This window comes from Microchirus variegatus (assembly GCF_963457635.1).
Source record: "Microchirus variegatus genome assembly, chromosome: 13".
Lineage (NCBI taxonomy): Eukaryota > Metazoa > Chordata > Actinopteri > Pleuronectiformes > Soleidae > Microchirus > Microchirus variegatus.
In genome coordinates, this window is record NC_139814.1 from 24,998,278 (window position 1) to 25,016,680 (window position 18,403).

The 18,403-nt window shown below is 41.9% G+C and overlaps 1 protein-coding gene across 1 annotated transcript; it reads right to left on the reverse strand.

Moving 5' to 3' along the window:
• Positions 1 to 147: 147 nt before the first annotated feature.
• Positions 148 to 15,520, reverse strand: fndc5b (fibronectin type III domain containing 5b; the record flags this gene model as incomplete). The annotated part of the gene is made up of 5 exons (XM_083899604.1): positions 148 to 287; positions 2,173 to 2,262; positions 9,743 to 9,941; positions 11,518 to 11,636; positions 15,379 to 15,520. 5 exons carry the CDS (start codon positions 15,518 to 15,520, stop codon positions 148 to 150), a joined length of 690 nt encoding a protein of 229 aa, XP_083755730.1.
• Between the last annotated feature and the right edge of the window lie 2,883 nt (positions 15,521 to 18,403).

Sequence of the window (18,403 nt, forward strand, 5' to 3'; positions counted from 1 at the left end):
TTTTGGCAAATACTAGTACAGCTTAACCTAACCGGGACGCGTCCTTTTAAACGACACGCTGTAAAGATGTATTCCTGTTCCTCACCTGTCCTGAGGTACAAGGAGTTGGTTATTGCAGAAGGCGGGGGGGGGGGGGGTGGCCCGGTCTTAGACGTTGCTGCGCAGTAGTCCCCCTTGTGGGTGCTCTGGAGTACTGCACTCTGAGGAATTCTTGGCTTTGTCCTTGTTGTTGTTGGGCTCGTTGTCTTTGATGATGTCGTACTGGCGGCAAAACAGGGCGATGACACCTGCGAGAGACATGAACGGACGCGGTGGATTATTGTTGTCGTCACATCTGGGTCAGATTAACGACGTTTTAGTGAGTAAATATTGTGTTCTTTTCTAGTCAAATGCCACTCGTGTTTCTAGTCATAAACAGTCCAGTATGTAAGAATTAAGACGCCTCAGACTTGAGGATAATTGGTCAGGATTCTGACCCCGATCTGGCCCTTATGACAATCAGGGATGGCCAATTTGAACAGATTATCCAAATGATCCTGTAGTGTGTGAGGGATTATCAGACGCGATTTTAACGCCAATGGACAAATCTTACATTTGAAACAGCGACTGGGGCTTCAGAAGCCTAACTATTGGAAGTGAGAGGACAAAGAGGACAAACTTGTGGATTAACTGAGTGTTTACATTCTGAAGTCACGTTAAATCACGCCGGTTTCTGTGAGATCCTAAATCCCTGGAATCTCCTGCCCTGAAATGATTTGCTGAAACGCCAAGTGTGTGTGTGGTCCTGGATCGTCTAGTCTGTGCTTTCTCGGGATTAAAACGCGTTTTAAAATAAACAGTCAGATTTGAAAATCCTCTCAAGCGCGACAGGGAACTACATAACATAATCACAGATGCAGATATGATGTTTGCGATATCTGCTTTCAGTCAAAAAGATGAACAATAACACGGCAGAGTTAGGGAAGAGGAGGAGGAAAAACAATAAAAGGAGGAGGAGAATAATTTATGAGGCTGGAGGAAAGTGTGTGTGTGTGTGTGTGTGGAGGGTTGAATCTGCCCGATCAGGCTTCAGTCTGGGCTGTTCTGCTTACGTCAGCCGCTGCTCGCTTCATAGCTGCGATACCAAACAACGAAATGGGACATCTCGCTGCGATGTCCCCCAGGATGCCCCATAGGCCCAATTAAAAGCTGGAAAAACACAATTCCTCTCCTTCACGTTCTCTTTTTCCTACTCGTCTCTAGCTTCTTTTCCCTCGTATCTCTTTGCACCGCTGTTTGAAACTCCCTCCGTCCTCTTGTCCCCTTCACAGGTAATTGGCGAGGGAGATGCAGACTGTAGAGGCCCAGTCGCACTGTGACTGTACACAGACCTGAATAGTATTTAGGCCAATGTTTGTATCTCATTACGCGTGAGGAACATAACTCCTGTTGTTGTTGTTGTTGTAAAATACTACTTTAATTAAAATAAACTGCAAGAATGATATACATATGCACTAAATTATTGATTTAGAGAAACTTTTGCCAAACTTTTCTGCCATTTCTGAGCTGACGACACTGCCTGGACATCTGCTGGAGGTTTCCTTCTATCTATTCTATCTACCTACTATCTTCCACAACCTCACCTTTGGCTGTTCCTCACCCAGTTCTAAGCCTCCGACACAGCTGTTTGTTAACTTGAGACCCAACTCCAACTCCAACCGGTCGTAACATCACCCATAAGCCTTGAGTTACGCGTTTCGACTGGTGCCATGTTGACGTTTTGACTAATTTACAAAAAAATCCACATTGTCTTCTATTGAAGAAGACCTGAAACTAGCAGTTTAGACCATTAACTCCACAGGATACCACACAATACATCAACAAAAGTCTCATTTTAATCGACTTTAATCTGACTTTCCTGTCTTGTTTTACCTTTAATTAAACCTCATTTAAGTCGCTTCGATAACTTTCTGCCTCTCAACAACAGAGCGAGTTCCATCTCAGTGTTTTTCTGTCGATTGAAGCACGGGTGGGGAACGAGACAGCGATCAGCTTTACATAATTCCAAGAGCACCGCAGGGAAGAAGAGAGTCGTCACAGAGACACACAACACAACACAACACAACACAGCAGTGTGTGTTATGGTGGGTAAGCTTATCTGCTCCAGAGATGATAAATGAGAGGGAGTATCACCTGCCCACATGACGAGCACCACTACAATGATGATGAGTTCTCCGGCCCTCAGCTGGGCGGCGTGACCAAACTCCTCCATCGTCACCTCGTCTGGGGAAGGAAAAAAAACACACAAAGAGAGAGACAGAGAGTCAACAACGTGGGACACTGAGGACATTCATCGTCCCACAGAGCAAACGTGAAATTGCAATTTCCCTGAAAAGTCTGCAGGGAAAGATAAAATAATGAAAATGAGATGACAAATGAGAGTGGAGGTGCTGCCTGGTGTCAGTTCTGCACTGTGGTCACTGTAATTAAAGCTAAGTGACATCAGTCGTCCACAGAGCTGCATGCTACCGTCATTCACTGAGCTTCCCCGGCTGCAGCACTGACATTATTCACAGGGATAAAGGATTACACAACAACAACAACAATATTTTCCCCATTGTCTACCTCTAAATATGACCAACAGACCACAACAAGCCGAAGAAAGAGTGTTATAGACCCTGATGTGACTGTGTTGGCATTAGAGGTGACATGAAAAGCCTTCAACACACTGGTAGAAGGACTACAACTTAGTAGTTTGCTCACAGAATCTCACAAGAGTGGAAATGAATATTAACAGAGCAGAAACATGAAGGGCAAACATGTTAACGTGTTAAGAAGCTGGTATTAAAATGTGTCTCTAATAGATAGGGGTGGGGGAAAGAAATCGATTCACATATGAATCGCGATTCTAATCATCCACGATTCTGAATTGATTCAAAAACTTCCAAAATCGACTTTTGAAAAAAAAATATGGTAACGCTTTCTTTTACAGTCCCCTAATTACCAGGTATTTACCTGGTAAATTCATGGTAACACCAAAGTGTTACTAGGTAATTACCAATGGTAATAAGAAAGTAAATACAGTGAAACTGTTGCCAAAATACTGGGCATTTACCTGGTAACTATATAGTTAATTATAGCATGTTATTACTGCTGTTAATAAGAAGGTATGTACAGCTAAACTATGGCAAAACTATGGTAAATGTAAGTGTATTATTGGGTTATAAACTGGTAATAAGCAGGTACCTACAGTCCCCTAATTACTAGCTATTTACCCAAGGGGTAATCTAACAAACCTAACCCTAAAAATGTGTGTAATTACATGGAAACAAGCTTGGCTTTCTTTTACAGTACAGTTTTACTTTACTTACCGAGTACATTACCGTGCATTACCCAGTATTTTGGCAACGGTTTCACTGTATTAACTTATCTTATTACCCTTGGTAATTACCTAGCAACACTTTAGTGTTACCATGAATTTACCAGCTAAATACCAGGTAATTAGGGGACTGTAAAAGAAAGCGTTACCAAAAAGGGTATATATATATATATATATATATATATATATATATATATATATTTTTAGTTTCTATTTTGAAAAAAACACCCATTTGTGTACAGTTTATTTTTGTAACTTCTGGGTGAAAAAGGCAGCTCATCTAAGCTTTTATTTATGCAAGTTATTTTTTTGTACAGCAAGTAAGTTTTTATTTGTTTTGAATGAATAAATGTTTTGTCTAAAGTTTGCCTTTGTGTGATCACATCATCACATTATCTTATACAAACTGTATCGTTTTGATGCCATAATTTTCCTTAACACACTATGCATTGTATACATTTTTGAATCGAGGATCGTTTGAATGGAGAATCGATTTTGAATCGAATCGTGAGCCACCCAAAGATTCACATCCCTACTAATAGAGCTGCAACTAACGACTATTTTCGTACATAAAATGTCAGAAAACAACGTTAAAACACGCTGATCAGTGTTTGATCATGTCTTTGTTTTGTCCACAAACCAAAACGATTCCGTTTTTAATGATTACTTTGCTATAAGGAGCAAAAAATGAAGGAAATATTCACGTTTAAGAAGCTAAAACAATCGGAAATCTAGTTTTAATCATGAGAAAAGCTTCAAACCGAACCGTCGAGTAATTTTTCCACATCACGATCCGACTGCTAACGATTCACGGTCATCCCCTCCCTGTCTTTGTGCTGCTATATCAACAACAACGACGACGTTCACTGCACACGAAGTCACGATATTGTCAACAAAAGAAGGCGAGACTACGGCATATTGTTGCCGCGTTCACGTTAGCTGTGCTCGGAGCCACCAATATCCGATTGGCAGATCGGATAATAATCCATCCTCTTGTACTTTAAAGTGATCGGACGCTATCCAATTGCCAGTTTTCTTTGTTGAAAATGCCAAAGTAATGCTAGACTGGGATAAACAAAAACACCGGTCATTTGCTGTAATCCGTAAAAGTTGTCATTTAAAGTCCAGTCTCTTCAGTACTTGTTTTTCCACCGGTGTCTGTGGATAATCTCTGGTCCAACTCGCTCTCCTGTTGCCATGGCGATCCCACCGCAGTAAAGTCAAGGCCTCCAGCTTTTGACAGAGGGGAGGTTATACTCTGTAAGTTGGTAATAGCGTAATAGCGAGTACATGTTGTGAGGGCAGAACTGTGACGGATGTTTTTCCTGATTTAGAGTTGCTTTCTATGGCCCGCAGCTATAGTAGATCAATGTTTAAATGGCCTTGTTATTCCTGTGCGAAACCTTTAAGACACGCTCGTATCTTTCAAGAGATAGAAAAATCAGTGGAGAATCTGGAGGTTTGTGGGAGGTATTCATCTACATCTAAAACTAACTAAAAAAAAACTCTCTTTTGACTGTATTTAATTGACATTTAGACTTTCATTCATACCACGCTTACTCACAGACTGAGGTGATCCATTAGATATTCTAACTGAGTCATTCGTCTTCTAATCTGAGCTGTATCTCGTGAGCGACATCTCACTGTCAATCACAGCCCTGCGTTATTATTATTCAGCTCTTTGACTCAAAGCAATGCTGGAAATGAGCGATTGAGCCCATCAACCCTTCAGAAAAACGCAACCGGTGGCATCCGCATCGAGAGCAAAGCTTTCATTCACTTTCCAGACTCGCGCGCCGTTATTCGTGAACAGGCTCTGATTTTAAAATAAGGTGCGGATACACTGAGACGTTTGATCCACGTGCCCAGAATCGTCCTAAACACCTGTAGGAAAACGCAGCTCATTAAAATCTGGTTTAAAGTTTTGTAAAAGAGGTTGTAATCACGGTATTAGATCCTCGTCTCTTCTTGTCTGCACTGTATGTCTGTGAGTGTGAGGCAGACTGTGGCTGCAAGGTGCTGAGTTGTGTGTTGGGAGATAAATTGAAGATGGAAACCCATCCGACATTCAGTAGGCTCGATAGCATTTCGCTCCGGTGACGGATTGATTCGCAAAACCGCAGATTTTGCAAATCCCGTTGCATTTGGGGCCGTTGTACGAATGCGGCGGTGTGGCCTTGCTGTACCTTCACCACCTCTGCCCTGAGATCAACTACCTCTGTTCCAGTCCGGTGTTTCCACACCATCAGACCTCTGCTCTGTCAGCTCTGTGCACTCAAGTCTTTTTCTTTCATGGTCTGCCGTCTATGGATGCTGTCCGGACCAATTTCTACACTGCGGAACCCACAAAATGTCATTGAATCATTAGCAACCTTGACTCGTCCAAGAGTTCTGAAGAAACCCTGTAGATCTTACCGTCTAAGGTCGACCAACAGAGTTTCCTGAAGGTCCTTTCTGACATAAAATTGCCCGGCCCCGATGAAGGTTGTCGAGATAGACTTTGATGTTCCTCAGAAACATCTCTTGAGCCAACGTCAGCACATGAAGCATGGGTCAGCAGTGTCTGAAGGTGTGATAAGAGTCTGCTTCTGTGTCCTCCGTCATGGTTGCATCCCATCAGGACCTGAGGACCTGGAGTGTTGCATTCTGGGCAGATTGGGAGCGTTCAGACCTCTACTTAGCGGGATCCGCCAGTGATCGGGTCGCCGTGAATGTGAAAACACTCGTGCTCGAGCCTGATCTTGACTGAATTGACCAAGCTTTGCTCGGCCGCTGCCTTCTGGGAGTTGCTTCCCTGCAGCCTGACAGACAGGTCTACAAAGAACTGCTTCCCCCCCCCTGAGACTCTGAGACTTGGCTGTTTGGCCAACTGTGGATTGGGCTCTTCTCCAGGGAAAGGGCTATTTCGTGGAGACTTCTTGACTTTGCAGGTCAAGCTCATTCCGGTGCGATCACGGCGCTTAAGGCTGCGTCGTCTGAAGAATACTTGAAACATCCTCCACGTGGATTGAAGCCGCTTACAACTTGCCCTGGTGGACGCCCTCTGAGGATTATTTAAAAAGTCGTATAACGACGGATATAATAATAACTGACACTGACACGAAGAATTCTGCTTGAATACATTTATACATTTTTAAAAAATGCAGATAAACGGAGGCAGAAGCAGAGAAAAACAGAGTCGGGACGTGTGTTGTGTTGCACCTGCTGATACTAAATGGTGTGAGACTGATAAATACCCACTTTGAGGGGAAGGAAAAGCCGTAATGGATGAGATTTAATCAGGCCAGTTAATGAATGCTTCCACAAACACACACACACACACACACACACACACACACACACACAAACACAATTTGCACACGAGGGACGTCCGTCAATGTCAACGCAAACTAAATAAGTCCACCTCTCAACATGAAGACAAATCGTCCCCCGAGAAGCAAAGAAGTCGCACGACCTCGTCACATACACTGGTAAATGTTAGCCAAAAAAAACTCAGTTTAATAATTGATAGACTCGTCACTTTGTAAAGATTATAATTAAATGAGTTGTGATGACTTTCTTTGTGCTCTTCATCATCTGATTCACTTAACCTACATTTCATCTTTTGAAAGTAAGGTATTTTTTCCCCGTGGGATTTCTCTCGAGCAATTACTCACGCTTAGCTCCTGTTTGACTATTTATTTAATTTTGTTTTGACTTAGTACGACCTTATCCTTAAAAAATACAAAGCTAAGCATGTGTAAAATAATGCATGAATCATCAACTGAGGACGCCGACTTTTTACCCCTCAGACGACCAAAATTATATGGGTAGAGAGAAATGAGAAGCCTCTATTTTAAAAAAGAAAGAATTTAAAGATGCCATATGTAAGAATGTGGCCAAAAACAGTTACTACATTCAAATTCAAAATACCGAGGTCTTTTAGGTTCCGTTTTCTGACGTAACTGGCAACCCGTGGTTGCTCGGCAGCTGAGACTCTACTGACTGCAAGGCGTTAGGTGGCGCCACATGACGCCAAAACATGATTTCAAAACATAAACGTGATTTGCAGTCTGCAAAATATTTTTTTTATGCAAATATTTTGTCTGTACTGTTGTTGTTGGCGAGTTCAGTTTGTTATATGAACATTATTCCTGAGTCTCTGTGACATATTAGGGAGGATTTTATGGCCAGTTGCTTTAGATTTTTTACATAATGCACCTTTAAAAGAATATAAAAGTCAGTCTCACTCTAGTTGAGTGCATACAGTGTGGTTTTGCTGCACACACACACTCACAGTGCAGAATATTCCTCTTTATGTGTGCGAACCCAAAAGTCTGCATCAGCTAAAGCAGTGACACGGACATTAAATTGACTTAACTCTGTCAGCGCGCTGATGCACGGTCTGTGTAACATCCTGCACGGTGGGTGTGTAAATAGAGTAGGTCACTAACAGCCACGTCCTGACCGAGGACAAAGCCGATCGTTCTGAGACACTCGAACTAAGACAAACATCCTCGTCGTCGTCTTGAGGGGCAAAAACACTCGCACAGTGACTGAAAAGTGACTTGTTAATATGCGTTTTCACACATCGACACATTCCCCCACAGGAATCACAAGCAGTGTTTGTCCACTCTCTCCTCTCCTCTCTTATCAAGCGGCTGCTGATGAGCATTTAGCGTTTGCCGTGTGTCCCTGTGGAGCAGCAGCTCTTGACACTGTAACTGGGTCGGACGTAGATAAAATTGGAAGAACTGCGAGAACAGCTCCAGATAACGGCAGCAGCGTCTGCCTCGGAGAATGGGAACAATGCACCTGATGCAAGGTGTGTGTGTCTGGTGAAGGTTGGCAAAAAAACAATGCAAAAAAGGATGCGTTGCTTTATGGAAACGGTGCATAAATGTAAATGTGTGTGTGTGTGTGTGTGTGTGTGTGTGTGTGTGTGTGTGTGTGTGTGTGTGTGTGTGTGTGTGTGTGTGTGTGTGTGTGTGTGTGTGTGTGTGAATCCATTGAGAATCGAAACAGCAGCAAATGTAAAGGATAAACAAGCAGTTATAGTAAATTCTGTGTAGGATGTGGTCATTATTTATGAAGCTTTTCCACGATACACCTTTATACACAAACTAATGACGAGCAAAGCAGTTGTTTTCGGTGTAACTGAATCATTAGAATCAGTAACTTAAGATAAAATAAGATAAGTTCAGTAGTTTACTCCATGATCGGTCCAGAGACTAAGGGTGCTTTCACACCTACAGCATTTGGTGCGCACCAAACATGTTTGGTCACCTTGGTTCGGTTCGTTTGCGTAGGCGTGAATGTAATCTCACCAAATCAACCGGTCCAAGACCTGCCTGAAGGGGTGGTCACGGACCGGTTTATCCGCTCTACTTTGGTACGGTTCCTCTGGTGTGAAAGCAACCAAACCAAATGGGACGAAATGGTCTAGTTTAATGCATTATGGGTATGAGATGAGATACGGGATTATCCCGAATTTCCACCAGAAATGCTCACATTGATTACAGCGATCAACTTCGGTGACGTGCCTGGTGGAAATCTGGGTTTTTTAGTCCGGTTTAGGTGCTGATGGTCTTCACGGTCTATTTTGTAACATTTGTCAGACTGGTGCGGACCAAAGCAATCGAACTATAGGTGTGAAAGCGCCCTTAGTCTAGTCACTAGTCACTAAATACGGTTAAATATTGAGATTTTAGACATTTCCTAAATGTTGGAAATGAATGCATGTTTTCAGGATATTTTAAGTCTTTTTAAAGCGGACCTAGACTGGAAGTTCCAATTAACGCTGTGTGTATCTGCATCATTACCTTGTTTATGAAACTCTGAAGGTTCTAAACAAACAGTTCAGCCACTGCTAAGAACGCTGTGTTTTATTGTCATCTCGGGCTCAGTGAGATCTCTGAAAAAACCCGGTCCGGTTACGTAAACACCGGTTCTCCGGAGCAGCAGATACATTGAACCGCAGAAGAAGAATAACGTCCGTTGTGGAGGTGTCTCATTTTTAGTATCGGCTCAGCAAAAGCAAAAGTCGAGTCGAGTCGAGTCGTACTAGAGGTCCTTGGTTTTTAATGCCTCGTTTTTACAGTCTTATGATGTCATCTGTATGACCTACACAGTGTGATTGCGAGTGCAATCCATTTATTATTTTTTTTCATCTTTTTTTTTTACAGCACAGGTTGCAAAATTCATCTCTTTTATCGTGTCATTTATATTCTGTGAATGAAACGTCCTCTGTGCACAAACGTCGTGCTGCGTTTGTGTTCTGCAGCTGATGGAAAAACGTCTCCCTGTATGTACGGACAATAACGCGATCAATTATTTGATCGTGCTCTTACACATACTGAATCTTAACGACACGTGTGTGTGTGTGTATATGTGTGTGTGTGTCACCTGGACTCTTGGATGCCATCTTCTCCGACTCTTTGGGCGTCCTGAAGAGGACCGGCTGACTGGGCGGGCTGCTGCCGCCCATGCTAATGCTCTGGACGTGCACGATGTACTCAGTGTCTTCGTCCAGGTCCCACAGGGCGCAGGAGCGCGTGGTGGTGTTCACCTCCTGTATGAACCTCAGCGTACGTACGTCCTTCTTCTGCGGAGAAATCATAATGAGATATTTTATTGATCGCTGCAGGGATTTGATCTTTTTTTCTTCTTCTTCTTTTTTGTTGTTGGCACCGCCTCAGCAGAGAACTCACAGGGTCAGGGTTTAAACTGATGCATCAGTGAGCTCTCTGATACTTTTTAAACCTTAGATTACAGAAGATTTCGCTTCAATACCCGAATGTTTTTGTCAAGAACAACAAGATTCTTCGTAGAACGAGGTCAGTTTGCTTATGAATCCCTGTGATTAAGGGCTGTGTTGCACACATAAACTCATCCATCTATGACGGTCAGTGCTTGTGAAATTGCTGAAATAAAGACTCACATGGTTTTGTTTTTTCCAGTTATTTAAGCTCAAGGAATCATATCGTGCTTCTCTGGACCATGTGCGCTTTTAAAAGAACATCATCATCTGGCCAGGACTGCTTGCTCAGGGCGATTGGGTCCCAGCTCCTTAGCCGCGATATTATTTACTAAGGCAATTAATGTAGTGAATTTCCCATGCTATTAAAAGTGTAAGCAGTCAAAGACGTAGTACGAGTTTCATCTACTCGCCTGCAAAATGAAACTTTGCTGTTTTTAACGTACATCTCAGGGCTTTGACAGTGTCAGGACTTCGCTTAGACGGGAAAATAAGGAAGCCTTTGTTTACATTTTGACAAGTTGGCTCCATTATACATAATATTTATTAACTTTTCCTCCTGGCCATGAATGCACGATCTACTCACTGTAATGTGATGATTCTCCTTAAAGTTCTGGACTTATGATGATTTATGTGAGTTTATTTATGGACGCGTTCCTTCAACACCATTGTTGAAATTGTCAAAATTGCCCAAAATCGCCCCCCAAAAAATGGCCGTTCTTCCCAAGATGGCCCCCTTCCTGTAGGACTTACAGCAAAGTTGTCAATGACTTTTTGGACCGTGCTGATGTGATTAACGTATGTAGCAAATTTCGTTCATGTACGTGAAACTTTTTTTTAGCCCCTCCCACTTCCAATATCCCTCCCTAATAGGCTACTTGCGCAATGGAACTTCCGCCTAGCAACCGTGGCTTCCGGTGAGCTGGACTGCTTCCCGGTAGATCGTCGTGTTGTCGTTGCGATTTCCCGGAGACGCTAGTGAAGGTGCTAAGTCGTAGAGTCAATTTTATTCGTAAACATTAGCGGATTTAGGATAAAAGAGAGACGGTTAGCGTGTCAAAAAGTCGGAACGTCAACCTCGCACACACACGCATATCCACCGGAAACCTATGAAAGTTTATCGTACTATTGTACCAAGACTAATTTGTACAAAGGGCTACACAACAATGACGGGCTGGGACTTTTTGATACGATAACCGTCTCTCTTGTATCCGAAATCCGCTATTTTTTACGAATAAAATTGACTCTACGACTTAGCCACGGTAGCTAGGCGGACTGCCATTGTGCACGTAACCTAATTATATCAATTAGAAGATGTAGTGTTGACGTTATTACCCTGCCTTTATTTGGTCGCAACATTACTTCTACGATCGATTGATCCCGTCAAGCGATACTATCAGACCTGAACGAGGGCGCGTTATACCTGCTGCGTGATGGCGAATCCGATGACGGGATCCCCCTCCAGGATTTCCCACGTGACCACAGCGGAGTTGACCTCGAGCTCTCTGATGGTCACATTGAGCGGAGCTGACAGCAGCGTGTCTGACAAAACACAAACAAACAAACACACATTTGTCTTCATGTCATTCGAACACAAACATGAAGGCATGAAAACGCGTCTTTCATCTCTCCGAGCTCCTATTGCTCTTGCGCCGCCCCCTTCCCTGAGAACTTCTCCTCCACCCACACATTAATCATCCTTTCATTAATACAAGGCCCAATTAACAACACATGGCTCTGCTGGTGTTTTCCCTTGAAGACGCACTCTCACTTCATCTGTCTTTGTCTTCTCGCACACACACACACACACACATGCATGCGTTCTTCCTCAATTTTACATTTCCCTCTCTCTCTCCACTCCATCTTCTTCTTCCTCCCTTCCTCCCACACACATCTCATTAAAGTGTGACTCATGACGGGAAGGAATATTTCCATGTAAGAATTGCACATCCCAGTATGCACTGCAGTTATTTGCTGGGAGATTATCTGTGATGGATCCAATTAGTGCTGTAATGTAAACCCAGGTGTGTGTGTGTGTGTGTGTGTGTAATGTCAAGGTCTGACTCTAATGTATTTACAGTTTCAGGGGAAATAATCGCCTCCACTCTCTGTAAATGCTGGTTTGAGTCCACGCACTTCCTCCAGTTTTACCTTCCGTGTCCTCCTGTGCCGTGGTTCAATTCTATTCTATCCTAACGAGTCCTAAGCTTGATGATAAAAAAAAAAAAACAGCCGCACATTGATGCACTGTATGAAAGCAACTAGAAAAGTGCTGCTTTATGAATATTTATCCGTCTTTTTAATAGTGCTGGGTGGTAATTTAAGGTAACACTAAATCCCATAGTACAGCGGAATTACGTGCACTGAGTGCTTTTCGGAGAAATTAGCATTAAAAAAAAAGATGTCAAATAAAGGGAAATAAAAGGTTTTCAGTGCTTGTATCATTTTGTCCTGAATGTAAATGTGTCTGTCGCTTTGAATCCCTAAATCAGGACTATTCAATTACACAAAACCAATACATTTAGCCGGGTTAGACGTGTCTTACAGCCAGAGAGCCACTCTCACACACAGCACCAAAATGTGCAATAAAAGATAATGCAATAAAGTTATTTTGGGCGTATCTGTCCTTTCCGACAACTCAAAGTGTGTTTTTAAACTGTTTTAAATAAAACATAAAGGTGTTTGTCATCCCTGGTGCATGAAATCAAAAGGTGCACAATATTAGCATTGGTTTCTCTTTTAAATAATGTCTTTCATTATGTCTTATATGACCCACAAACATCTCAAAGTGCCTTTAAACGAATACAAATGATCAAATCTATCAGACGTAACTGATGGAATGTCTGTAGGAATCTTTGAGGGACAGTGAGAAGTGTTTCTCTAGTATTTTCGCAGTTATTTCTGGCGGAACCACAGGTTGGGCCACTATTAAGTTGGTTATGTGCCACGTGGCCCACGGGCCGCCATTTGATTTAAGCTAGCTCTAAACGGAAAACGTAGTCCAGTCCATACCAGGCAAACTCGATTACTCTGTGTAATGTGTTTGGATATGGATTACCGTGGAAAAACCTGGTGTCCCTGGTGGCCGAGAGGATAGATTTATGGATATTACAAATGTAAATAGTGGAGTGGACTTAAAGGAAGCCCACTGTTTCTGATGTATCGGTATCAGAGGAGGATTCTGGAAACGGTCTCGCTTTAAAACTAATCTTCACTCGACTGTAACGTTTTCCCAGCTGTGTTTTAAAAAGGTGTGTTTTTTCTTTGTCCGTCACTGTTTACCCACCAGATTATGAGCAGAAACTGCAGGGCGTCACTTACTGCACATGACACTCACATACACTCTCACACACACACCCTGTAAATATTGTTGCTTCCACGAAGTGTGTTTCGCTGCTCGGTGTGAACACAATCATCACAACACAACAGAGGATACTGGAGCGTTGCGTCGCCTCGTGAGATTAATGTTTCATTAATGTGGCTCCCTCCGGCTCTGTGTGTGTGTGTGTGTGTGTGTGTTCTTGTACTTGCGGCATACTGAGGACCAGTGAGGGTTTTTAAACCAACAAAGTGAGGTCATTTTTCCAAAGTGAGGACATTTTGGCCTGTTTTCATTGAAATCACTTCCTTAGGTTGTAAACATAAACAGAGGTCCTCAATTTGGTACAAAATACTGTTTCCTGCCCTTCTGGATCTTTGTTTTTTTACTGAATCTCAAGGGACGTATAGGTTTGGGGTGACAACTTCTGTCCAGGAATGGTGTTTTTGTGTTGATTTATAAAGTGGAAATGCTGGTCCTCACTCTGTCAGAACTTTTACCCGGTCCTCAGTATGCAGCAAGTACAAGAATGTGTGTGTGTGTGATGCATGGCTATAGCTCCCTGTTTGCTTTGCTGTTTTCTCACTATTTATCTTCCCAACACTCTGAGGAACACATACATCAGCAGAGAGAGGGGTTTCCCATCCATTGTTAAAGCTGTGTAAAAAAACAATAAAAACAACATGCAAAGAAGTGGAGCTGCAGCCTCACAAAACTCCCTCCTCTTAATACTACATTCATCTCCAGCCTCAGGAAGTCAAATATCTAAATCTCTGGAGGAGGGGGGCGGGGGGGGGGGGGCGCAGAGATAAATCCAGCGTGATTTTATCACCAGGATTTTAGGGGCTTTACAAGGGACAAAATCTGTCATCTCTCAGCTTAACATAGCAGCGGAAACAGTGGCACAAGATCTCGTGTGCATTGGAATATAAGCAGCCGCGGGTTAAAAATATGCAACGCGAATATGAAAATTTTATGAGATACTATGCTCAACATGCATGATATATGATGATTGGAGCCAATGCTGCTGCTTAATCTCATTCTGTGTCTCATTTACAGGCAGCTAATAATGATTATTTTTCAGCGTCCGTTATCATGATTTTCTTAATTAAACAGTGACAAAACATGTAAATATTGACTCTTTTGAATATTCATATATATTATGTAGCTCATTGTTTTCCCAACTTTAGGGTTTGTTTGACGACGACTAGACGCAGAATTCTGATGAAGACGCTGATTATGGGCCCTTCCAGTTTGTGTCTGCAAAGCAAAAGATAAGAGCTTTAGTGGCTTTAGCAGCATTTCTTATTCTTAGGGCAAAAATGTGTACTTTCAGAGGGTCGTCGAGGCCATAGAAAAGTGCTTTTTAATATTGTTGGGTGGTGATTTAGCGCTCGAGATGAGTGCTTTTCAGAGAAAGAGCCCAGATTAACATCAGAACATGATGCCATTGTCGTGATTTAGCAGCAGAAACGTGTAAATACAACACAAATTATGAATAATCAATGAATCTTCTACCTTTAGTATAATAGTTTTAAGCGTGGCTGCGTGTATACTTGACTTCTTTTGGAATAAGTTCACATTATACCAATAAGCTTTCCTTATATAAGCCTTTTAAAAATGACATTTACTTCTAGGAATATGCTCCAAATAATGGATCAATCAACCTTATAAAAGGTTTATAACACAATTAGCAGCCACAGCTTTAATACTTAGACTTAATTATTAATTTATTGATGTTTTTGGGGGTTTGGAAGAACCTGAACTGTTTGTACCCAGCTGATGCAAGAACTGATGCTGACGCATGCAAACACATCTTTAACCATGTTGGCTTCTCCAAAACAACCTGCTGCTGATGCTGTGACCACACACACACACACACACGCACACACACATTACACAGCAGCAGCATGTGTGTTTATCAGCAGCTGCACCAGGTTCATCAACCTGTGGACAGACACTCACCGGCGTTAACGGAGGACGCTGAGAGGAAGCCCAGCAGCAGCAGCAGCGGCAGCGGTTGTAGCGGTGGTAGTAGCGGCGGTGGTGGTGATGGTGATGGTGGTGGTGGCGGCACCGCCGCCGCAGAAGAGCCTGGTTTTTCCATCCTCCTCCTGCTTCTTCTAGCGAGGCTTCACATCCTGCGCGGCCCATCTATAACGTCCCATTCGGCGGCGGAGAGAGAGCGAGCATCCCGGCGCCCGGTGCCACTCCAGATATGATCTCGCTGTGCCGGACAACTTGGACGCGTCTGCTGCTGCTGCTGCAGCGGCGGCGGCGGCAAGAGGAGCGCAACAGCGGGCACAGCACACAGGGTGAGGGGGGGGGGGGGGGGGTGAGTTGGTGGTCGATGCCGTGTGTGTTGGCGTCTCGGTGCGGTGGGTTTGAGTGTCGAGGACAGTCCTCACATCACCGGTGCAGACTTTGAGGAGACAGAGCGTCTGTCACTGTGCGCACAGAGAGAGAGAGAGAGAGAGAGCGTCAGAGTGAGAGAGAGAGTGCGCAAGTGCTGCAGACTAATGCAGCGAGGAGCAGCACTCACAGTCTATGTCTCTCTCTCTCTCTCTCTATTCAGTTCTTATTGTTGTTGACAAAATATTTCACTTACATTTTACACTTACACTACTAAAGTGTACTGTACTATACTATACCATAACCACTACTATACTATACAATACTATACCATAACTATACTATACCATAACTATACCCTACCTACTATACTATACCATAACTACTATACTATACCATAACTACTATACTATACCATAACTATACTATACCATAACTATACCCTACCTACTATACTATACCATAACTATACTATACCATAACTATACTGTACCATAACTATACTATACCATACCTACTATACTATACCATAACTACAACACTATACCATAACTACTATACTATACCATACAATACTATACCATAACTACTATACTATACCATAACTATACCATAACTACTATTTTATACCATACTATACCATAACTACTATACTAAACTATACAATACCATAACTACTATACTATACTATACAATACTATACCACAACTACTATACTATACCATAACTACTATACTAAACTATACTATACCATAACTACTATACTGTACTGTACTGTACTATACTATACCATAACTGCTATACTGTACTATACTATAACTTTACCATAACTACTATACTGGACTATACTATACCATAACTATACCATACTATACCATAACTACTATACTATATCATACTATACCATAACTACTATACTGTACTATACCTATACCATAACTACTATACTATACTGTACTGTACTATACCATACCAATACCATAACTACTATACTCTACTGTATATATACACCACACTGTACTTTTACTATACCTTCAATAACTATACTATACTGTACAATACTATACTATACCATACCATAACTGTACAATAGTATTGTTCAGTGTAGTATAGTAAAGTTATGGTATAGGTTTAGTATTTTACTATACCATACCTAAACCATGACAATAATACACTGTACTTATACTACACCTATACTATAACTATACTATGATGTTTCCAGGCCTCACACATGAGGACACAGAGATGAGGTGGCCATGGATTATACGCAAATCAATACACAATTAACATTCCTAACGTAGGGCTCTTAATGTCTCCTTCATTTCAATGACTGGAGGTTTGCTCCCCTGCTTCCTTCACTCTCTGCTTTTCCACTTTGGCTGAAGGTTAGAAGAAGGATTTCAGACGACAGAAGTCGTATCTCTTTGCTCTGCTGCCGACAGTTTCATGGCTCGGCTTAGGGTCAGAGGAGAGCGATATCCTCCTGTGACCTCCTGGGATTCAAGTGTTCAAAAAATGACCGAGCCTTTTCACCTGGTCTTACACTCATTAGTTATCTTTTCAACAGAAACACAACTGCACAAGACTTATACATGAACTCACCCTGTAATATATCATTGTTAAGCCCTTCATCTTCTGCAGTGATCAATCAATGAACTTATGAGAACCTTGGACATTTTTAGCCTAGCATTTGTCTCACATTAAATGTGTATTATCATTGATGTCTTGTAATTTATGCACATTAATCATAGTTAAAAGTGTAAATACAAATTTAAGCACATATAGATATGTATATATACATATCTACTCATGATTTACTGTGTTTAAAGCACATTAAATGTGCTATAGAATTAAAGTTGACTTGACAATTAATAGATTATCTGAATTCTAAGCTGTTTTTTTAGTTAGTATGTTTCAATGCAGTTTTACTTGAACTAGCTTTTATACACGGTTATAGCCGTACGTCACCTTACGGCTCGCCTGATTTAATTCGCACTTGCACAGTAATTCCTTTTCGTCTTGAACGCACAGACTGTTGCATATAGTGTAAATAAAGTTACCCTCTGTTTACCTGCTTGCTCTGTCGGTCTTGTTTTTCATAATACATGTGGAGTTGTTATTGTCTTGAAGTTTATTGTGGGGCAAAAATATGCTATTTTCACATCTTACATTGTCTATTTTTTTGGGATATACTATCGTATAAGGACATATGGTGATACAAGCTGCTTTAAATCAATGCCAAAGTGTTTTGTGATGAATAAGCTTAAACAATCTACTTCTGCGATAAGGGGAAAAAAGGCAAACGTGAAAAACGAATCCATTGGGAGGGGGAAAAAAACAGTTATTCAGTGTCCTCAAATCTTTGTTTGTTTGTTTTTAACCTTTATGTTATATATCCATTTGATCAGTTTAAGTTCCAGTAACATATTGTGCTGCACATAAATCTACGGTGGCCCTGAGGTGAAAAACACAAACGCAAATCAAAAAACACAAACGTAAAACAGAAACACAAATCACAAACGCAAAACAAAAACACAATCGCAAAACAAAACCAAAAACACAACCGCGAAACACAAACGCAAAGCACAAATGCTAAACCAAAAACACGAACGCAAAACAAAAAACAAAAATGCAAAAC